The sequence below is a fragment of the Anomaloglossus baeobatrachus genome, chromosome 3 (assembly GCF_048569485.1).
Source record: "Anomaloglossus baeobatrachus isolate aAnoBae1 chromosome 3, aAnoBae1.hap1, whole genome shotgun sequence".
NCBI classification, from domain to species: domain Eukaryota; kingdom Metazoa; phylum Chordata; class Amphibia; order Anura; family Aromobatidae; genus Anomaloglossus; species Anomaloglossus baeobatrachus.
Window position 1 is genome coordinate 404,969,394 of NC_134355.1, and position 24,914 is coordinate 404,994,307.

Below are 24,914 nucleotides of genomic sequence, written 5' to 3' on the forward strand. Positions count from 1 at the left end.
TAGGGCAGATGTATGTAAAACCGCCTAAATGGAGACATGGTAGGTATAAATACCATGTCTCCATTTAGGCGGTTTTACATACATCTAGTACCTTAATACCTGTGACTTGATACCTGTCCTTGACCTTTCAATATTTATACATGTGATGCCTCTGTTCTAGGTTCTCTGCCAGTTGGCATTCATTTTAATAATAAAATGTGTTATACTTTTTGACCAAATCCGTTCTTTTTAGATTTTTTTTGTTCTATATCTCGGTGCCTAGTCATTGTTACCGTAGGTCAGCTACATCCATATGACCCACACACTTTTTTTTAACATATACTAATTATTTTACACTATATGTCTTTTAGTGTTGTACATGGTCGTATTTTTCTCTGATCAACTTCTGGAGGTTCTGTGAGAGCATGCTCAGTAATGAAACAGAGCAATTACTAGGAAGGTAGAACACCAGAGTAAAATCACCTCCGAGAACCTGCATGGAATCCTGTGCTGTCAAACAACCTGTCAGCTAGTGCTCAAGAAGAGCATGTCCAAATGCAAACTGCTCTGCACGAAGGAAATATCTCCCTGCCAGCTCTGAAGTTCAGGAAGGAACGGCAGAGAATCACCTGTGTGCAAGAAGCCCTGCACAGAGGAATGTGCCATGTGCACTTAATTTATGTTTTTGTTGTTTTCGTGTTTCACCTGGTTTATAGCATAAGGTGCAGTTAAGAACACTCAGAGTAGGCTGTCGACGTGTGGGGTGCCATTATGTGATCTTGGGGTTCCGGGATCTGCTGTCAGGAAGGGACTAATCAGGGTCAGTCTAGGGGCAAATACTAGCCTGTTTTGGGACCTGAGGATATTTGGTTTTACATCTTCCCTGGTTTGCCCATCTACATGAGAGTGTTAGTTTTCAGTCAGAACACTATTCACATGGTATTTTTTTCATCCATCTACGACCTCCAGGCAGCCCAGGATTTAGCCACTTTATTTCCTAATGTATTGTTTTACTTTTGGACTAGAACAACCATGCTCATCTAAGGTCACTAGTTCTAGTTCATTAAATTTGACTTGAATGAGGTGTTGTAAAGGTTAAAAGACGGCCATTAAAGAACCTTTCATTCTTGGTTTCTCTCCAAATCTAAAAACAATATTAAGGATATGGTTCAGCAGGCTTGTGCTTTATAAATATTAAGTGTTATCTCCTCATTCCTGCCCCTAGCAATGTAATGACTTCTTAAAGTAAATCTACCATGTTCTACTATACATATAATGTACACATGTGCATAGTTAACATTGGTGAATATGTGGCGCCCCTGACCTGGTCAGGCACCACTGAGTACTGCACCCATGCTGGGGACAGTACAATACAGGTAATCCAGAAGGCTGACCGGGGTGTGGAACACAGGCGCATAGTGATCAGGTCTCACACATGTACCCATGAGAGGACCCCTGGGGATCCCAGGAGGGGGAAAAGCCTTCACCTTCACTGGAATAGTGGAGGGGGCCAAAAGCCTCCATCTCCTCTCAAGGGGTGTGGTAAGAGAGTCTGGTTGCTAGGTGGCGTAGGCAGGCACAAAAAGGGAAAAGAGAAGGAGGAGTAAACAGTCTAGAGTCTGCAGCAGAGTGTGGAGGAGTGAGGAGCAGGAAAGTGAGGCTCTGACAGGAGCAGCAGTGAAGGTCCCAGATGTGAGCCGGTTCAGAGCAGAGTCCAGGGAGCTCCGAGGAGCTGACCCCTTCCCCTGGGCTGCTGGAGTCTGACAGCGTCCGCGCAGTGGCTACCGACGGGGGAGAACGGTCAACTAGGAGTGCTACCCGAAACCCATCTCAGCTAGAGAGAAGAGCACGGAGTGGGAAGTAAGGAGACTGCTGGAGAGTACCAGGCCCAAACGGGCGGCAGATCCCGAAGCGGAGATAGATCTAGCTTTCTTTTGCTAAACCTGCCGGTGTGGGGCTCTCAAAGCCCACGCCACAACACCACAAAAGCCGCAGCCACGTAGCCACAGTTAGGGCCCATAGGTCACAGGAGGCAAGCAGCTGGAGTGGCCTGGCCCAGGCGACAAGCACACGGCAAACGAAGGGGAGAGAGGCTTCAGCATCTTCCCTGGGTGACCCCCATAGGGACTCAAAGTCGGGGTTACCCCAAACCACCAAGGGCTAAGGAAGGCGAGTTAGTAGTCACCCTCACAAGTCAGCCTGAAGGATACCTGGTTCCCACTTGGTCCATCCCAGCTACGCCCGGGTTACTCACCCTGCCACCTGAAGTGAGTAAAAAACCCTGAAAGACATTCTGCCTGTGTGGAGTTATTCTGCGCCTTGTGGTTCTACGCACCTACACAGGGCCCTGGGGCTTGCCTCACTCTCAGGAGGCTATTCCAACTAACTGCACTCACCATCAGCCCCAGGCGTCCCTCAACCTGCAGTGGCGGTCCCTACTGGCCGCAATACTGAGAGTGGCGTCACGACAAGAAGAAGATCTCCTACCTGTGACCAGATCCAGCTGAGTGGAGTCCCTGAAGGTAATGCACCGACACTACACCTGTGGGGCTTCACATCTGGCGTCACGAACAGGATAAGGACTAGACCTGTTCAGACAGGTGACCATGTGCCTGGGCGGTCCGCTTGAAAAATTGGAAGCACCGCCATATTGCCACCATGAAAAGCGCGCTGAAAAACAACAGCAGCCCGCGCTGGGAGAAGTTACCGCCCACGAAGAGGTGTGGCTACCCAGAGATCCCCTGCAGAGTTCTGACCTCGCTTGTGAAGAGAGCGGAAGCGTTCAGAGACGTCGGGACAGAAAGGGAGCCAGAAGCCTGCTGCTGGGAGAGGAGCTGCTGAAAGAGGCAGAGCGGAAACTGAACAGCTTGCTACTAGAGGCAACGACGAGTCCACTGCTGGGAAATCGTGCAGAAGACGGCGCAGAAGAAATGGCGTCTGACCGCAGAAACCCAGAACCGGGCTCCGCTGCCTGGTGGTATCGGGAGCTGGCCCAGTTCTGCGACCGACTGGAGACCCGGGTCGTGGAGCAGATCAGAGAAGAACGCATGGAACTTCTGGAGATGGCTGCCGCGGTTCAGGCCTATGAGAGGGGAACCGCACGACGAGTGCCAGACCGGACGGCGACGACTCAGACCCCGATGCTGCCACCGATGGGTGAGTCCAGTATTACCCCTGCCGGCCCGGATGCCCCGACCCCTGCTGCCACGCCCGCGGTCCCTGAAGAGGCGCCCGGCGCGGCGACGCTGAGCCAGGCCGCAGCCACGCCAGGTGCGGCCCGCCAAGCCCAGGCCGCCGCAGCGATGCCCTGCTCGGCCCGCCAAGACCCGGCCGCCGCAGCGATGCCCTGCTCGGCCCGCCAAGACCAGGCCGCCGCAGCGATGCCCTGCTCGGCCCGCCAAGCCCCGGCCGCCGCAGCGATGCCCTGCTCGGCCCGCCAAGACCAGGCCGCCGCAGCGATGCCCTGCTCGGCCCGCCAAGCCCCGGCCGCCGCAGCGATGCCCTGCTCGGCCCACCAAGACCCGGTCCCTGCAGCGACGCCCAGCCCAGCCTGCACAGATCCCATCGCAGCTGCGACGCCGATCCAGGCCGCCGCCATACAGGGCGCGGCCCGCCAAGACCAGGCCGCCGCCATACAGGGCGCGGCCCGCCAAGACCAGGCCGCCGCCATACAGGGCGCGGCCCGCCAAGACCAGGCCGCCGCCATGCCGAGCGCGGCCCGCCAAGACCAGGCCGCCGCCATACAGGGCGCGGCCCGCCAAGAGATTGCATCACCACTTACCCCGGCCTGCAAGGCCAGAGCAGACACCGCTCCCCAGTCCAAAGAGGTCCCTGCTGGAAAGCCCACGCTGGGGGAGGACCCCGCATACTGGCAGCTAAAGGCTGACATGGAGGCCAAGTTTCCACAATGGTTGGTGGACCAGTACATGCTCCCTCCGCATACCCCCAAGAGGATTCCAGCAACCCCTGCAGCAACCACGCCAAAGAGTCCCCCGCCTGGGCCTGCTGAAGAAAGCCCGTCCCCAGCACTGCCACCAAAGGAGTGCCAAGAAGAACTAAGGGGGAGAGGAGGCCAGGAAACTGAGGAGCTGACTCAGGAGCCACCAGCAGTGGATCCATGCCCAGAGCCAGAGATGCTGCCGTATTCCCGCTGGGACGAGGAAGACCTGACACCTTCTGCTGAGGAAGATCTGCCCCAAAGCCTCACCTGGGAGCTTGTAAGCTGCACTTCGCAGAATCCAGCCCGCAAGACACAGCGCCGCAGTAGAACCCAGTCTTTCCCTGCACCGCCATCCCCAGAGCAGAGAGAAGTCACGGCCAGAGACCTACAAGAAAAACGGTTCCTGAGAAGGTCCAAAGCCCAGGTCAGAGGACCCCTTTGTAAAGGAGTAGTGGAGGACTTCAGCCTAAAGTCAGGATACGGGTTCATTGTTGCACCTGGTATCAAAGAAGGTATCTTCGTCAATAGAAGAGATGTGAGAGCTCATCTGCCCAGAGGACACCCTGGCAGAAACTTAAAAATGGGAGACTCCGTACAGTTTACCCTGCATCGAGGCGAAAGAGGCTGGTATGCCCTAGATGTAGTACCATGTCCCAAAGAAGAAAGGAAAGACAGTAATAAAGAAAGAAAAGACCAAAGACCTAATGATGAGACCACTACAGATGAGGAAAAAGGTCAAGAAACCAACAGGTGCCGCAGCCCTACAGGCCCAAGCCCTGGTGAAGAGGAGTCTGCATAAGTTCAAGTAAAGTACAGCAAGTTTTGACCAGTTGGAAAGTTTGTTTTGCAACGTTTTACAAGTTTAAGAATGTGCCCACATAAACTGATGTGAGAAATAAACCTTAAGGCTATGAACTGGCTATAGCCACAAACTCTCGCAGTGTAAATAGTTACACCAGAGGGCACCACCACCACCAGAGTCAGCCTGTTTAGGGGCTTGGCTCGTCTGCAACCAGGAGGAGCCCGTCCGTATATAGGGCCTTGGCTCACCTGCGACCAGAGAGCATGCCTGTTTATGGGGCCTGGCTCTCCACCACAAAGAGGGTACCTGGTCAGCACCAACTGTGGAGGCCGCCTCTACATCCTGCCAGAAGAGGCTGAAGGCGCGGATCCACCAGGCCAGGTATACCCTGAAACCACCAGCCCATGAAAGCCGCCTCTACATCCTGCCAGAAGTGGCTGAAGCTGCGGCCAACGGGAGAGGCAGATTGGAGGAAAGGTCTGGGGAAGTAGATGGCCCAGATCTGGTTACCAAAAGGACCGGTGACCTGCCTCCTGAAAGGGTTTGGGTGGGTTAACGGACTTGTGGGTGGAGGGTGGTGATGTATGGTACCTGGTGCTTTTAAAATGTTTTACATGTTTTAATGTTTTATGCATTTTAAAATGTTGTCTTGCAGCCCGAGGACGTGCTGGTGATAACTAAGGGGGAATGTGGCGCCCCTGACCTGGTCAGGCACCACTGAGTACTGCACCCATGCTGGGGACAGTACAATACAGGTAATCCAGAAGGCTGACCGGGGTGTGGAACACAGGCGCATAGTGATCAGGTCTCACACATGTACCCATGAGAGGACCCCTGGGGATCCCAGGAGGGGGAAAAGCCTTCACCTTCACTGGAATAGTGGAGGGGGCCAAAAGCCTCCATCTCCTCTCAAGGGGTGTGGTAAGAGAGTCTGGTTGCTAGGTGGCGTAGGCAGGCACAAAAAGGGAAAAGAGAAGGAGGAGTAAACAGTCTAGAGTCTGCAGCAGAGTGTGGAGGAGTGAGGAGCAGGAAAGTGAGGCTCTGACAGGAGCAGCAGTGAAGGTCCCAGATGTGAGCCGGTTCAGAGCAGAGTCCAGGGAGCTCCGAGGAGCTGACCCCTTCCCCTGGGCTGCTGGAGTCTGACAGCATCCGCGCAGTGGCTACCGACGGGGGAGAACGGTCAACTAGGAGTGCTACCCGAAACCCATCTCAGCTAGAGAGAAGAGCACGGAGTGGGAAGTAAGGAGACTGCTGGAGAGTACCAGGCCCAAACGGGCGGCAGATCCCGAAGCGGAGATAGATCTAGCTTTCTTTTGCTAAACCTGCCGGTGTGGGGCTCTCAAAGCCCACGCCACAACACCACAAAAGCCGCAGCCACGTAGCCACAGTTAGGGCCCATAGGTCACAGGAGGCAAGCAGCTGGAGTGGCCTGGCCCAGGCGACAAGCACACGGCAAACGAAGGGGAGAGAGGCTTCAGCATCTTCCCTGGGTGACCCCCATAGGGACTCAAAGTCGGGGTTACCCCAAACCACCAAGGGCTAAGGAAGGCGAGTTAGTAGTCACCCTCACAAGTCAGCCTGAAGGATACCTGGTTCCCACTTGGTCCATCCCAGCTACGCCCGGGTTACTCACCCTGCCACCTGAAGTGAGTAAAAAACCCTGAAAGACATTCTGCCTGTGTGGAGTTATTCTGCTCCTTGTGGTTCTACGCACCTACACAGGGCCCTGGGGCTTGCCTCACTCTCAGGAGGCTATTCCAACTAACTGCACTCACCATCAGCCCCAGGCGTCCCTCAACCTGCAGTGGCGGTCCCTACTGGCCGCAATACTGAGAGTGGCGTCACGACAAGAAGAAGATCTCCTACCTGTGACCAGATCCAGCTGAGTGGAGTCCCTGAAGGTAATGCACCGACACTACACCTGTGGGGCTTCACAAATATGTTTCTTGTCTTTTATAATAGGGAGTCTGTCAGTAAGATCAACCACCCCAAACTGCATATATGGGCATGCAGATCTTTGAAATGTAAATCTATCAATACCTTTATATTGTCTCCCCATTGTTATATTACTAACAAATTAGTGTTTTAATTCATATGCAAATGAGTGAGGTGCTTTGGGGATAACAGAGCTGTGGATAGAAGAGGGTCAGGACTGCTATTGGTCGTTGGCCTGGCTGTCTTTGGAAACACTGCGAGGGCTGGGGCTGTGATGTTAGTCACTTACTAATGGGCATGTCTGAAGGTAGGGTAGTTAGATAATCTAGGGTCATGTACCGGGAGAGCTTGTCTTGAATACAAGGAGTAGACTGAGATGTGGTCAAGTAACAGCCCAGAGTCAGTATTCCATGATTTCACATTGTGGATACAGTGAGTAAACTGAAGCATAATGAGATCACAGTCTGGGGTCAGAATACCAGGAGATCCCATCAAGTAGCAGGAGTAAACAGAAGTATAGTTAGAAAACAATCCGGGGACACATAGCAATGATCAGAACACAAGAACTCAGGTCAACAGTACCACTCTAACAGAATGCTACAACTGGCACAGTTCACACAGTTCTGGGAGAGACTGCTCATCTAATTAGCTGGACAATTACTGGGAATACGAACGTCTGAACTGTCAGCACCTTCCAGAACCAGATTGGTCAACTATGCTGTCATTCAACTCACTGACAGATGAGCACACACCAGTACCTGATTGGATGACTGAGCTGTCAATAACCAAACTGACAGCTCAGTACGCCATCATTTCATAGTCCTAGCAGACAGTGCTCCGTGGGTCCTAGATGCACTGCACAGAGGAATTGTGATCGGGAACCATGCCAATGAATGCCCCTATTTCTTTACCGTGGGCAGAACACTACTCAGACAACACAGGGTGAGACTTTATTTAGTTACCAACAGATAACAGCATTTAGTACATTACAAGCAAGGACAGGAGATTGTTCAAGTGTTACCGTCTCACCCTCCCGCTTGCTCTCCAGGAAGTAGAACCTCTGTGACTTCGGGGCATTCAGGGCCACTACCCCAGCTAGGAGCATCCCATTTTTGGTGGAAACCCACTGAGAAGCAATAACAGCAAGCTTAGGAAGCTAACTTAGGACAGCGAGGTGTGTGGCCAGGTGACTGGGTTTTCCCAACCTGGATTCTCCAAACAAAATTGTGGGCTCATTATTGGTCAGTGGAGCAGTTCTGTAATCCACTAGCTGGAACCATAGTCTAAAGGCTGAAGTCCTGTAGAATCACCGCAGTGACAGGAGCCTTTTTATACCCGTCAGCTCCCATTTCAGGGCAATGTTCACCACAGGATAGGGGGGGAGAAAAATGCTTGTTCCCTCATTATTCACTAGTTCAATGAGACAGAATAATTATCATCCAAATGATGTAGACTAGTACACTGCAGGGGATGATGCAATCTGTAATCAGCAGGCATTCCACAAATTAACATAGAAAAAGGAGCACTGGACAGTTTCACGTGAAACAATTGCTCATTTCCCTTAAATTACTAAAGAAAGGAATAGTACATCATGCATAATTCAGAATAGTTCATACTCGCACAAAAGGCAAGATTTTTCTCAGTGCCGCTTAGTCGTCACATTCCTACCCCTTCTTTATTAGTCCTGGAGACTGCTGAATCCTGGTGTTGTTTGCTATTAATGGCGCTGCCAGATGTGATAGGCTTCCGATCATCCTTCTCTACTTGTCGGGACAGTCCATCCACATTTCCATTATCTTTGCTCTTTTTATGGGAGTACATCAGCTTTTGGGAGACTATTGGGTGTTCTTGACCGTGGGCCTCCAACTGGATAAGTACAGCTCTCAATCCGGTACCTAATGCATTTGAGCAACGAATCAGCAGCAGAAGTTGTCAACTGTCAAGCATGTGCTCTGGGCTTGCTTTCAACTAGAGGAATGAGGCTTGGTTACTGCACTATAATTGGGGATAAACTTTCAATAATAATTTCTGATTCCTTAAAACGCATGGACCTGGTTTTGGTTGACTGGGTTGGGGCCATTGGATAATGGCTTCTACTTTTGCAGGTTTAGGGCAAATGCACCCACTTCCCACTCCATGTCCCAATTATAATACCTCGGCCATAACCATCTGGTCCTTCTTGGGTCAAATGGCGAGCTGGACTTTGATTACCCTCTGCAGCACCTAGGACATGTGCTGAAGATACTCTTCCCAGGTGTCGCTGAAGATAGTTATGTGATCTAGGTGACCTGGGTATACATCCCTCTAGTAACTGGTCCATCATCCTTTGGAAGGTAGGCGGCACGTTCTTCATCCCAAATTGCATGATGGTAAGCTCATACAAGCCAAAAAGGTGATGAAGACATACTTTCCTTGAGCATCATTCATGAGTGGGATCTGCTAGTATCCCTTGCTCAGATCGAGGGTAAAAATGAACATATGCCCCCTAACTTTTCCAATAGTTCATCCACCTGAGGCATTGGGTAGGTATCAATTATGGGGATCTTGTTGAGTCCGCCATAGTCCACACAAAAAGAGTACTCTTCTTGTCCTTCCTGGCCATCAACACTACACTGCAGCCCATGGGCTATGGAAAGGAATTCTGACCTCCATATTCAACATATAATCCACTTCTGCTCTTCTGCTTTCATCAGTGCCAACACTGGAGGGGTCACTTGGTAGGCGGGTTAAATAGTATGTGACCCCAGCACTCAAAATGAAAGCAAGAGAATTTTTTGTGATGCAAGTGGATTTATTGACACACTGCAAAAGTGAACCTAAACCTAGGTGTTGCTCTGGTTTAGGTTCACTTTTGCAGTGTGTCAATAAATCCACTTGCATCACAAAAAATTCTCTTGCTTTCATTTTGAGTGCTGGGGTCACATACTATTTATGGCTTTCTTTCCCCTTAAGCATCTAAACTAAGTGGTTGAGCCTGAAATTACCATTGCTTTATACTTGGTAGGCGGGTTGTCTGAGTAGCGTGGCTGACCCTGAGTTAAAATAATGCTGGACCAGGGGTGTTCGATCAGGCCGACTCGTGAACAGGTTTGTTAACTGCTGCTTCTATGATAGACCAAGTCGCTCTTTTAACGGGACATTGGTTACGTCCGTTCCCCTTTAAGAGTTCACCAATAGGTCCTGTAACTGCAGGATCTGATTCATATCAGAGTCATCTAAATTGCTAAGTTGATGACTTCCCTTTCCTCATAAGCTTTTAGCCTGTTGACATGGTAGGTCCGTTCATGAATTCCTGATCAATCCAGGGCCATGGTATAGTCAGTATTCCCACATTTCCTGGTAATAGGGAATGAAACCACCCACATTGCTTTCAGATTGCTTTTGCATACTGGTACAAGTACTAGAATAGTCAAGAGAAAAAATGAAAAAAAATTAAAAAAACCTTCAGTTTGAGTTTCGGTTTAACCCTGTCTGTTTTTTCTGTGGCATTAATCACTACTGACCCGGCCCTCTCCTGGGTGGAGGGAGGATGGCCACTAGATCGAGTTTGTTCAGACGTTAGGGCAAGAAAGGTGGCCCAAACATCATCACTTTCAGACATACATTTGGGATCAGGGTCAACTAGTGTTCCCCTAGTCTGAGTGCCAGTTTAGGCTCCCCTGTCTCCAGTGATCCTGTGACAGAAATGTTGACATATTGGTCTAAAAATAGTGACAGAAAGTGTGTTTGGGAGAGAAACTGATGAGCAGTCAGGTTTATTATGCATGGGTAGGCAACTATCCTGACTCTCCACCAACCACTCTGCGCTCTTTTCAGCATTGACTACATGCAGCAGAGGGGATTCTAGATAATAACAGGACTATGTATCAGGTGTACTGATTGTGGCATATACACTAAGCAGCTGACATACAGGTCATTGGAACATACTGCCAAGGAGCAGCTTTACATATACTACAGCGGCTGATCATTGATTTGTGTTTCTGAAATATATGGTACATTTTTAAACACTCTTGTAAAAATCTCATCAAAATCCATTTGAAAAGCATGTGGCTTTCAAATTGCCAAGTTTTGTATTGCCGTTTTTGGCCTCAATTTTTAGAGGTGAAATGTTAAATGTTTTTCAAGACTTAGTAAATGTATCCTAACACAGCTGATATGTAGCTCCATGCTGTCTAACGTACCAGGACATATGATCAGGAATCTGACATGACAGTCCTGTGACCCTTACTCTGTTCCCCCTAAAAGCTGCTGGATTTGTAAGCACCAAAGAAAAAATTACTTTAAAAGTATTTTAACATACAGAAAGTAATCCCTGTAATTACCAAACCAGAAATTAATGCAAAAAAAGTTTGAACCAACCACCTTTCCAACCCCTAAAATGTTGGTTTTCCTATCAAGTCAGGGCAGGTGGGGGATAGGAGTCTAAAAAATAAATAAATAATTTTCTCTTTTTCTACAGCTTTGTTCCACAAGGACCCATAAAGGCACCAGTGCTTAATTCCAAATATAACCATGTGCCCTGGTTCATTTTAATTGTTTGACCAGAAAAATTTCAGATTTTTATGCACATAAAATACTAAATACATAATATTTATTTATCATTTTTATTTTATAGTTTACATTACAAAAGCTGAGAATATATTGTGATCCAGAGCAGAACAAACGTGAGACAGCCTGTGAAATTCCTGGAATGGTAAATACTTTAAATTGCACATGTATAGTATATACAGTATATACAGTACATATATATACCTATATATATATGTATATATATATATATATATATGTATATATATATATATATATATATATATGTATATATATATATATATATATATATATATATATTCACAGGATTGTACATTTATTTTATTGGTAAATATAAAAACATTGCATTCTTTAATCAAAAAGTATCTGTAGTAAAATTGTATATTTGTCAAAAAAATGTATTTATTATAAGAATGTCCAAAAAATAAAAACTTCTCTGTTTACTAAGATTAAGGACCCATTGATTACTGGTTTACTTATATGGTAATCACATAAAGCTGCACCAAAGACAAAACTAACTAAAGAATGCCCCATTTACAGTATCAGTCAAAAAATATCAATTAGGCAATGCCAACAAGATAATACCCCAGAAACAGTTCCACAATTTACCGTATTTTTCGCTTTATAGGATGCACCTGATTATAAGACACCCCCCCAAATTTGGTGAAGGAAAAGAGAATTTTTTTTTTTAATGTTAAATGGGGTCCGTCTTATAATGCCAGTGTCCATCTAACAAATCATATAGGGTATATGTCCCTCATAGCCCCATCCTAAATTAGCCCCCTTAATCTGGATATGACCCCCTTATATTGACTATAGCGCCCTTGTGCTGGCACACGTTCCCCAGTGATGCCACATGCTCCCCATTGATGGCACACTTCCCCTATTGCTGGCACACGTCCCATATTGCTGGCACATGTCTCCTATTGATGGCACACGTCTCCTATTGCTGGCACACGTCCCCTACAGCTGGCACAGGTCTCCTATAGATGGCACATGTCTCCTACAGCTGGCACAGATCTCGCATGGATGGCACACGTCCCCCTGTGCTGGCACACGTCCCCTATTGCTGGCACACGTCCCCTATTGCTGGCACACGTCCCCTATTGCTTACACACGTCCCCTACAGCTGATACAGGTCTCCTATAGATGGCACACGTCTCCTACAGCTGGCACAGGTCTCCTATGGATTGCACATGTCCCCCTGTGCTGCCCATGGCCCCCTATGGATGGCAAACATCCCCCTGTGCTGTCAATGGCCCAGTATGGATGGCACACGTCCCTCTTTGCTTCCCGTGGCCCCCTATGGATGTCACACATCCCCCTATGCTGCCCATGGCCCCCTATGGATGGCAAATGTCCCCCTGTGTTTGATATGCCCCCCTATGGATGGAACACGTCCCCCTGTGCTGCCCATGGCCCCCTAAGGATGGCACACATCCCCCTGTGTTTGATATGGCCCCATGCTGCTGCCCATAGTAAAATGAAAAACTCTTTACTTACCTTCTCCAGCGCTGTCCTCCCTCGTGTATCCCTCCGTGCTGCTGAGCTCCTGCACTTCCAGATTCTCGGTGCCGGTCATGTGATCGGCACAGCAGAGTGATATCATCTCTCCGTGCCTGATCACAGCGGCAGCAGGAAGACCGGGGAGACATGCTGGAGGAGGTAAGTAAAGAGTTTTTTATTTTAATATGGGCAGCAGCATGGGGGCCTAATCTAATACAGGGGGGGCATGTGCCATCAAAGGGGGGTGCAGGCACATATAATATGCGCCGCTCCCCCAGCCCATCACAGTGGTGCGGTTTCAGCACCATGGTGATGGACAGCGGCAGTGCATATTATTTGAGCGGGAGCAGGAGATCTCCCGCTGCCTCCTGCAGCCTTCACCAGCCTCCACCAGCCTGCCTCAGCCCCCAGCACCGCTCCAGAGCTTTTCCCACCTTCCCTGGGCCCTGCAGTATATAATATGTATATTTGGATTATAAGACGCACCCCCTACTTTCCCCCAAAATTTGGGGGAACAAAAATGCGTCTTATAAAGCAAAAAATACGGTACATTCTAAATAGTGTGATCAGTCTATATTTTTGTAGTATATGAGTTTATAGTACATTAAGTATCTTCTAAAGTTCCGGTCTTTATGTAAAGTAAGTAAACCTATGTGAAACATATATTTGAAGCATAATTTACAAAATCTTTTTAATCACAAAAAACCCCCCAAAACTAACAAATTAATGGCTAAATGCTATAGGCTTGAGATATCTTGTAAATATAGAGCCTTGATAAAGTGGTCATGCTACAAGAACTTTTCAACATTTTTTCACGTTACACTCACAAACCTAAATGTATTTTATTGGGATTTTATGTGATGTGAAGTATAAAGGAAATAATACGTTTTTCTAAATATTTTAAAAATATAAATCTGAAAATTGTGATGTGCATTTGTATTCAGCCCCCTGTTGTCTAATACTGCTAAATAAAATCCTGAGTGACCAATTGCCTCCACAGTATCTAATTAGTAAATTAAGTCTACCTGTGTGTAATATATTCTCAATATGACTACAGCTGTTCTGTGAAGGCCTCAGAGGTACGCTTAAGACTATTAGGGATCAAACAGCATAACATAAAGCAAGGAAAACACCAGACAAGTCAGAGCACTGTTCAATGCATCATCAAAAAATGGAAGGAGTATGGCATAATTTCTAAACCTAGGCATGGCTGACACTGTCCACCTAGTCTGACATCACAAGTAAGGTGGAAGTCTCTGTCCATAGTAAAACTAATAGTCATATACTCCACAAATCTGGCTTTCAGAGAAGCGTGTGAAGAGGAGAGCCTTTTTGATAGCAAGCCATAAGAAGTCCCATTTGCATTTTGCAAAAAGCCATGTGGCGGACATAGTTAGCCTGTGTAAGAAGGTGCTCTAGTCAGCTGAGATGACGGTAGAAGTTTTTGGGTTAAATGTAAAGCACTATCTGTTTGGAACTTATACTGCACTTCACCCTGAAAACACCATACCCACAGTAACACATGATGGTGGCAGCCTCATGCTGTGGAGTTGCTTTTATTCAGCAGGGTCAGAGAAGCTGGTCAGAGTTGATGAGAAGATGGACAGAGCTACTGTAAATACAGAGCAATCCTGGAGGATAATCTGTTAGAGGCTGCAAAAGCCTTGAGACTGGGGTGTAGGTTCACCTTCCCGTAGGACAACTACCATAAACATACTTCCAGAGCTGCAGTGGAATGGATAGGATAAAAGCATATTCATGTGTGTGAATGGCCCAGTCACAGTCCAGATCCAAATTCCATTGAGAATCTTTAGCAAGGTTTGAAAATTGCTGTTCACAGACGTCTCCATCAAATCTCTCTGAGTTAGAGCTATTTTGCAAAGAAGAATGGGCAATAATTTTCAGCATGTAGATGTGCACAGCTGGTAGAGACGTAACCAAAAAGACTTGTAGCAGTAATTGCAGTTATAGGTGTCCATGAGGGCTAAATATATATGCATATCACAATTTTCTGATTTGTATTTTTAAAATCTTTATAAAATAATGTATAATTTCCTTTACATTTCACAAATACTTGCTACCTGTTGTGTTGGTAAATGACATAAAATGTTAATAAAATACATTTAAGTTTGTGGTTGTAATGTGGAAAAATGTGTAAAAATGAATGGGGTATGAATACTTTTTCAAGGCACTTGTTTATATCATTGGGGAGAAAACTTACTATACTAGTTACAAGTCAAGAACCTTGCTCTCTGTGTTAAATTTCCACTAAGAGATTTTTGCTGAAAAAAACAGAGCTTCTTAGGTCTTCTTCACAGGCTGCATTTCATCCATGCATTTTTCAAGGGTAAGAAACGTTACACTTTACCGTCCTAGCAAAGTGAATGAAATCTCTTAAATTGCACGTATATGCTGCCCATTTCCTAGCAGATTTCACCATTATTTTTTTTAAAATTTGTAGCCTATTAATTCTTACACCATTTTTCACACATTTAATTGAATGGATGGGAGCACAAGTAAAAATACATAAATTGCACAAGTAAAAAACATCAAAATTGTGAAAAAAGTGGTTGTATTTTGTAGACAGTTTTTCCTGCTATCTTTCTGATCTTTGATGCAGAAAAATCTGCTGCAAATATAATATGCACATTAGCTAAATGGGTAAGATTATAGAAATCTCATTTTCACGGTGATTTTTTATGGTGCACAAACCTGTGATGCATTTTCTAAACCCACAGAATTGCAATAGATGCGGAAAATCCACCGGTAAGAAACATGCCTTTTAAGTGCATTTCCGCTTTGGAAACGCGTTAAAAACTCATGTAAATCACACCTGACTGTATACTGGATCAATAAAATGTTGTGAAAGCCAAATACCAGGAAGTTATAAAATCAAAGCAGCTTTATTTATTTAGCATCAAAAGCAATACAAACCCATGTAAAAAAGCAATAAAAAAGTGTAAGTAACCTAATTTACTTTATAGTTGCAGAAATGCTGCAGAAATTCTGCAACCTCAAAAACTCACCAAAAGTTAATTGAGGAAACGTAGATTAGGGAACACTAAAAGTGTATATTGTACCTAATTAGCAATCAGTGATTGGATGCTTAAAGGAGGTATCCACTATTTTTACAATGATGGCCTATCCTTAGGATAAGCTATCAATGTCTGACCGGTCAGGGATCAACACCTCATACCCCAGCTGATCAGCTGTTTTTGGAGCTACCAGCGGCAGTCAGAAATGCTCAGCTGTCCCAACTTCTGATAGCGGCCATGGCTTGGTACTGAACATTCGCCTCCTACTTATTTGAATGAGATGTGAATGTGCAGTAACTGGCTAGTATCAGAAGGTAGAGCAGCTTTGGAACTGAAGATTTCCAGTTTCCTGCTGCCGCCGCCAGCGCCGGCAGTAGCTGTTCGGCGAGGGTGCAGGGTGCCAGACACCAACCGATCAGACATTGATGACATGTCCTAAGGATTGACCATTAGTGTAAAAGTAGTGAACCACCTCTTTAACTACTAGATTTTCTTCTAGTGATTTAAATATACCCATTGGGCCAAATTACCATGATGAGTATTTGGTGTTTTTCCCACTGTGTATTTTTATGCACAAACAATGCAGTGTATTATATAGTTCCAGCAAATATGATGGCTTTACATAAATCTCACATCCACTGTATTCCTTTTACCTGACCAGCAGTGGGGTTTTGAAATTGGTACCATGTCAATATCTCTTCCTGTAAACATGCAGTTTACAGATTTTCTCCATAGACTAGAATGAAGTGTTGAAAATCCGCACATAAAAAAACATATATTAGTTTTTTTGCATCTGCAATAAACTAATTGCTAGATAAACATCAGAAATGCACCAAATTTTCATTGTGGGAACTTAGTCTAACATATTGAACGTACCGCTATAAACCTTTTCTATATTCTTGTTTTTCAGAATGGAGAGGTATGTGACAATTTATTTTACAGAGCAATAAGGTAATATTTTCAATTGATTAATAGTTTATGGAAAGCCCATTATTCCATACAATGGTAAAAAGCTGTTTTTGCATGCATCTACATTTATCTATTTGTCTAGACATATATCTACAGAGATATTTAAATACATGTAATCTAAATAGCAATTTTTAATAAATATCTTAGTGCATCTGCTGTTAAGCTTTTGAAATTAAATAGAAAATAGTAATGTTTGTTACAATTAAATTGGTTATTGCTTCTATTATACCTGAAGAAGGCTTGCCAGCCGAAACACGTTGTATGGGGATTATGTGGACATTAATAAATAATTTTTAAAAAGGATCACCCCGCTCTGGCCTCCTACGGAAGCGCAATCACACACAGCCTGGATTTTTTTATGGTTACAATTAAATGATAGATATTGATTACCAGTGGCAAATATGTAAAATATTTATAAAAATATTTAATAAGTAACTTATTCAATATAAAACTTCAATAAGCTTAAATATTAATTGCCTTAAAACTCTATTTTTCAGTGCTTAAATGGTCCAAGTGATGTCGGCTCAACACCTGCGCCGTGCCTTTGTCCACCTGGGGAAAAAGGATCTCCTGGCCTTAAGGTAAGTGTGGCTAGGCAGAAGAAGATGCTTGATAAATGTGGAAGCATCCATACTGTAAGACTTTACAAACTGGCATAATTAGCAACCGCACAATTATTTAAAAATGCAAGTAAAATTGTCAAGGTCTAAAAGCTCTAAATCAAGCCTAGTTGTTGCATATTGTACCTAATACTATTCTAATTTGAACTTTTTACCTTACATCAATGTTCTTGGAAGGAATTTCCCCTAAGCTTTGTCTCACACATCAGGAAATGTGGATTGCCAAATGGAAATAATGGCTAAAATATCCAAAATAAACAATAATAAAAATCAAAACATTTTACTGTATTCATACATATTTTCCCATGCTAGTATACAGAACTGTTAACTTTATTTTATGGTCTGTTAAGATTAATCACCAAATTATCAAATACTTTTGAAAAATGTAATATTTCTATTGAAAAAATGTAATATTTCTATGAAAAAAGGTTTTCTTTTCCTAAAAAGTATTGTTATATCTTTTACCCTGTTTATGGGGTTTACCAGGATTGGACAAAGGTTTTGTAAAGATAAAAATAAAAAAATCAAGTTTCACTCACCATCTATAAAATCCATTTATTAGTGAATCATTTAAAACATACCAGGAGGAGTCGGGATTCATTTAGAATAATGGCCATATTGGGACCTGTTGAAGCGTGAGTAGACACAAAGCGGGCGTCATTCTAAACAAATCTCACCTCCTCCCAGCATTTTTTAAAGGATTATGTAATAAAAGGACTTTATGATGTCATGCTAGGTACAGGGAAGTCCCCAGCATACGGCAAAAGGGAAGGGAAACCCTATGTCTGGGGAAGGGGGAGATGGTGACATCTGACTAAACCTACTGCTAGGCCCTGGGTTCCCTCATCACCCTAAATACGTTCTGCACCTATGCGTCAAGCAGGATACCTGACTCTAGGCTGACCCTGTATCTGGGGCCTTGGTAGGGGTCGGATGGGATGAGCTCTTCATCAACCCCACTGAGCACTAAAGGACATACAGTGATAACAAACAAAGGAAAAAAACAACAATTTATCTCTAGATGGCTCAGGAAGAGGAATTGCAAACAACAACCAGGTTACATCAGAAGAATGCAAGCTGACTGCTTGCACTGAAGACTTGTAAAGGGTAGAGGACCTATCACAAGCGCTGAGTATGGGAAAAAGAAGGTATATATACACACACCAAATAAGTGCTGATGAAAAGCAGATGAAAGAGTGAGGAACTCTACAGAGTCCTTAAGGGAAAGGGATGAAAACAAAGCAGAGGAGATGCATAGGATACCAAATACATCAAGCAGGAATGAGAGAGGGTCAGGGAGCAGTTTACGCAGCCAAACACTGTAACATTCTATTGCCAGACATGACATGACTATCTGTCACCCGTGATAGACCCGTGACATATGGATGCAACTTGATTTTTTTTTTCTTTTTTCTGATTGGCCAATGACTTTTCAAGTTTAACATTGCAGAATCAATTTGTTGGACTGATTGTACAGCTTATTTTTCTGAAATTCAGGAAGCGCTCACATATTTCTCTTGATTTTTCATTAATTTTTGAAGCATATAAAATAGCATGTAATAACAAATGTCTTGTGACTTTCACCGTTGAAGCAAGAGATTGACTGCAGCTGCCAAATAGGTAAATGGCTTGCAGTCATTACCTTTGTAAACAGGACTGATGCAAGAAGCAAACAGGCACATTTGGAGAACTTGAGAGCCATCAAAAGTTTAAAAAAATACTTATACCCACATTAACGCTCACCTTCCAATACTCAACCACCTATCTGGTCCTTGCCACATCTTCTGATCCTCTGTCACTCGCACTAGAGTCCCCTCTCAAGCTAAGCCAGGATTTCCAGCTTCAATGAGGCCCGGGAGGCATCTGAACATGCGCATATACACCGCGTGCAGACTTATTAGGCAAGTTGTATTTTAGCGGATTTTTTTCTAATTGATCAACAACTATGTTCTCAATCAACCCAAAAGACTCATAAATATCAAAGCTTATAATTTTGGAAGTTGGAGTGGGGTTTTTTTAGATTTTACTATCTTAGGAGGATATCGGTTTGTGCAGATAACTATTACTGTGCAGACTTAATAGGCAACTTAATAAAAACCAAATATATTCCCATCTCACTTGTTTATTTTTACAAGGAAAACCAATATACCTGCACAAAATTTAGAAATAAATATTTCTGACATGCAAAGACAAAACCCAAAAGAATTAGTGGCCAATATAGCCACCTTTTTTATGATGACACTCAACAGCCTACCATCCATAGATTCTGTCAGTTGATTGTTCTGTTTATGATCAACATTGTGTGCAGCAGCCACCGCAGCCTCCCAGACACTGTTCCAAGAGGTGTACTGTTTTCTCTCTGTGTAGATCTTATATTTTATGAGGGACCACAGGTTCTCTATGGAGTTCAGATCAGGTGAACAAGGGGGCCATGTCATTATTTTTTCATCTTTTAGACCTTTACTAGCCAGCCACGCTGTGGAGTAGTTGGATGCATGTGATGGAGCATTGTCCTGCATGAAAATAATGGGGTTTGTTAACGATATCGACTTCTTCTTGTACCACTGCTTGAAGACGTTGTTTTCCTGAAACTGGCAGTAGTTATAGGAGTTGAGCTTTACTCCATCCTCAATCCAAAAAGGTCCCACAAGTTCATCTTTCATGATACCAGCCCATACCAGTACCCCACCTCCACCTTGCTGGCGTCTGAGTCGAGTGGAGCTCTCTGCCCTTTACTGATCAGCCTCTGGCCGATCCATCTGGCCCATCAAGAGTCACCCTCATTTCATCAGTCCATAAAACCCTTGAAAAATTAGTCTTAACATGTTTCTTGGCCCAGTCTTGACGTTTTATCTTATGTTTCTTGTTCAAAGGTGGTCGTTTTTCAGTCTTCTTTACCTTGGCCATGTCCCTGAGTATCTCACACCTTGTGCTTTTTGATACTCCAGTAATGTTGCAGCTCTGAAATATGGCCATACTGGTAGCAAATGGCAACTTGGCAGCTTCACATTTGATTTTCCTCAATTCATGGGCAGTTATTTTGCACCTTTTTTGCCCAACACGCTTCTTACGACCCTGTTGGCTATTTTCCATGAAACGCTTGATTGTTCGTTGATCAGTGTCACGCATCAAAAGTTTGGCAATTTCAAGACTGCTGCATCCCTCTTCAAGACATCTCACAATTTGGACTTTTCAGAGCCCGTCAAATCTCTTTTCTGACCCATTTTGCCAAAGGAAAGGAAGTTGCCTAATATGTACACCCTTATATAGGGTGTTGATGTCATTATACCACACCTCTCCTCATTATAGAGATGCAAATCACCTGATTTACTTAATTGGTAATTGGCTCTCAGCCTATACAGCTTGGAGTAGGACAACATGTATTAAAATTATCATGTGATCAAAATACTCATTTGCCTAATGATTCTGCACACAGTGGATGGTCACGGTGCACACTGGGAGGTGAGTCTGGCTTACCAACAAGCATAATAAGTGACATTAAATTTAGAGAGAACAGCTTCTTATTAATCGCTTTGCCTGAAAAAAAAAACCATACAAAACAGGTGAATTTGAATTTTCCCTGATCTGCTCATCTCTAATGCTTTTGTTGTCAACAAAAATGTTTGTGGTCACCACTGAAATAAATAATGGGTTCTTCATTCTCTGGTTTCACACTCCAAAACTTTTCTTTCACTTTTTTTTAACATTTTTAAAATTGTTATTGATGGAGAAATAAGCTGTGTGTGAGCCTTGTGCCTTTCATTGCCTGGTTATTGGGCATATTGTTTGGATCCAGGTCTTTACAATTGCTTATTCACTTTATGTACAATTACCAAACTTATTGTCAATGTACAAAAGTATATAATTAATTATCTCTTGAAGGCTGCAAGAAACAATGTCCAAAAATGGGAAATTTTTACACTGACTACTAATGTTCTTTTACAAAAAAAACGTTCTTTCCCTCACCACATTATTATCAAACTCAGGAATATATCAGCAGTTAACACTTCTATACCCAGCTGATAGAATAGAACCCACTATTCACAATAGGTTGTGTCACAGCTCTATCTGCTCCCATTTCTTCACAATGACCTTTTCACATGCTGATTAGATGCTTCAATGGCTGCTAATGTTCATGAACATTTTCTAAAAGAACAGGAAGCAGGAGTCAAGAATAGATGCTGCGGCAGTGGGAAAGTTGGAAGATTTCTCTGTATGTATTTTTTTAAATACATATTGTTATATGAAATAAAACATTCACACTTGTTTTACATTTACCGTATAAACCTGTTTTGAACATTAGATAATTTTCTGATGACACTGCTTTACAGTGACTGTGCCACTTAGCAGGAGACATGTTGTGTCTATGCTGTTTGTTGTACGCTTCTTTCCTTATAGCCAAGTGCAGGCTATTTCTGAGTTAATCCCTCTCAGCCTCTGTGTCAAAATCATTATATACTGTATGTATATATCTATATATATATATATATATATATATATATATACATATTATATATATATATGTATATATATATATACATACATAATATATATATATATATATATATATATATATATATATAGTACAGACCAAACATTTGGACACACCTTCTCATTCAGAGTTTTCTTTATTTTCATGACTCTGAAAATTGTAGATTCACATTGAAGGCATCATCGAAACTATGAATTAACATATGTGGAATGAAATACTTAATAAAAAAATGTGAAACAACTGAAAATATGCCTTATATACTAGGTTCTTCAAAGTAGCCACCTTTTGCTTTGATTACTGCTTTGCATACTCTTGGCATTCTCTTGATGAGCTTCAAGAGGTAGTCACAGGAAATGGTTTTCACTTCCCAAGTGTGCCCTGTCAGGTTTAACAAGTGGGATTTCTTGCCTTATAAATTGGGTTGGGACCATCAGTTGTGTTTTACAGAAGTCTGGTGGATACACAGCTCATAGTCCTACTGAATAGACTGTTAGAATTTGTATTATGGCAAGAAAAAAGCAGCCAAGTAAAACAAGTGGCCATCATTACTTTAAGAAATGAAGGTCAGTCAGTGCGAAAAATTGGGAAAACTTTGAAAGTGTCCCCAAGTGTAGTGGCAAAAACCATCAAATGCTACAAAGAAACTGGCTCACATGAGGACCGCCCCAGGATAGGAAGACCAAGAGTCACCTCTGCTGCGGAGGATAAGTTTATCCCAGTCACCAGCCTCAGAAATGGCAGGTTAACAGCAGCTCAGATTAGAGACTAGGTCAATGCCACACAGAGTTCTAGTAACAGACACATCTCTAGAACAACTGTTAAGAGGAGACTTTGTGCAGCAGGCATTCATGGTAAAATAACTGCTAGGAAACCACTGCTAAGGACAGGCAACCAGCAGTAGAGACTTGTTTGGGCTAAAGAACACAAGGAACGGACATTAGACCAGTGGAAATCTGTGCTTTGGTTTGATGAGTCCAAATTTGAGATCTTTGGATCCAACCACCGTGTCTTTGTGCGACGCAGAAAAGGTGAACGCACGGACTCTACATGCCTGGTTCCCACCGTGAAGCATGGAAGAGGAGATGTGATGGTGTGGGGGTGCTTTGCTGGTGACACTGTTGGGGATTTATTCAAAAATTAAGGCATACAGAACCAGCAGGGCTACCACAGCATCTTGCAGCGGCATGCTATTCCATCCGGTTTGTGTTTAGTTGGACCATCATTTATTTTTTAACAGGACAATTACCCCAAACACACCTCCAGGCTGTGTAAGGGCTATTTGACTAAGAAGGAGAGTGATGGGGTGCTACGCCAGATGACCTGGCCTCCACAGTCACCAGACCTGAACCCAATCGAGATGGTTTGGGTTGAGCTGGACCGCAGAGTGAAGGCAAAAGGGCCAACAAGTCCTAAGTATCTCTGGGAACTCTTTCAAGACTGTTGGAAGACCATTTCTGGTGACTACCTCTTGAAGCTCATCAAGAGATTGCCAAGAGTGTGCAAAGCAGTAATCAAAGCAAAAGGTGGCTACTTTGAAGAACCTAGAATATTAGACATATTTTCAGTTATTTCACACTTTTTTGCTAAGTATTTCATTCCACATGTGCTAATTCAAAGTTTTGATGCCTTCAGTGTGAATCTACAATTTTCAGAGTCATGAAAATAAAGAAACTCTTTGAATCAGAAGGTGTGTCCAAACTTTTGGTCTGTGCCATATATATATATATATATATCTATATAAAATTTCTATATATTACACTGTGGTCTTACACCAACACTGAAAACACAAAGTTATGTTTACATCTTTAACAGGTTTACTATCTAAAGCCTACTTTACACCTTACAATCCAGCGTACGATATCGTATGCGATCGTACCCGCCCCCATCGTATGTGTGGCACGTTCAATTTGTTGAACGTGTCGCACAAACGAATAACCCCCCCTTCACATGTACTTACCTGTCCATACGACCTCGATGTGTGCGGCGAACATCCACTTCCTGGAGTGGGAGGGACGTTCGGCGTCACATCGACATCACGCGGCAGCCGGCCAATAGAAGCGGAAGGGCGGAGATGAGCGGGACGTAAACATCCCGCTCACCTCCTTCCTTCCGCATTGCTGGCGGGAGCCGCAGGACGTAGGTAAGTTCTGTTCATCGTTCCCGGGGTGTCACACACTGCGATGTACGATGAACAACCTGACGTTCAATTTTTAGGAATTGAATGACGTGCATGCGATGAACGTTTTACCGTTCAATCGCAATTGCACGTAGCTGTTAAATGCTACAATGTAACTTATGATGCCGGATGTGCATCACTTACGACGTGGCCCCGCCGACACATCGTAAGATATATTGTAGCGTGTAAAGCGCCCTTAGCTCTGTCAGGAGTTCTGCAGGCTTGCAACCATTGACAAACTCCCTTTAATTTATTCTTTTTTATTCTGACATCTTTATTATTTGCATGAAAAACTTAAGACATAATGCTTAATGGAAAACCAGTATAAGTTTCTAATCACCACTGACTTTACCTGTTGTAATTATTGGTTGCGTCACAACCACATTTTGGAGAAACTTTTTGGAATTTTGGATTATTGAATCTCCTACATAGGTAGCAAAGAGCTACTTGGAAAATCTAAACAGTGCATTTGATTTCCAAGCATCATTCATTGGATTAGTAGAAAAGATTTGTTTATATGTCAAAATTAATTTTGAAACACTTTACATACCCAGACCTGAAGTATCTAGCAGAATTTGATTTATAAAGATCATCAGACTAAAATGAATTAATTTGAAAGTAAAGGAAATGTCCAGGTTTGGCATGAAGTCTCTAGTCATTGTATGTGACTGCAGACCTCTGAATCCTCATGTCGCCAGCATTGATTACTGTTAGAATTATACTGTTCAGGCGGTGAGAGCGATCAGTCACGTGCTGACTATAGGTGCTTGGCTTTGCTCAATTCAGTTGTATTGAGTGAAGTTGCATACATCTAGTCGGAATATGTTTAGAGATATGCAAATCACATATTTGTGGTCATGTAACCGCTTGCTCTCTCCACTGAAAAATCTTGACAGCGTGTAATTTGAGGAG

General features: G+C 43.9%; 1 protein-coding gene across 1 annotated transcript in view; it reads left to right on the forward strand.

Annotated features, from left to right (window-relative positions):
• COL21A1 (collagen type XXI alpha 1 chain) overlaps positions 1-24,914 on the forward strand; it is a 415,279-nt gene that overhangs the window by 134,835 nt on the left and 255,530 nt on the right. The window contains exons 6-8 of the mRNA XM_075340296.1: positions 11,272-11,349; positions 16,656-16,664; positions 17,212-17,295. Of these exons, the coding sequence (XP_075196411.1) occupies positions 11,272-11,349; positions 16,656-16,664; positions 17,212-17,295 (171 nt within the window). The remainder of the gene's footprint in view (positions 1-11,271; positions 11,350-16,655; positions 16,665-17,211; positions 17,296-24,914) is intronic.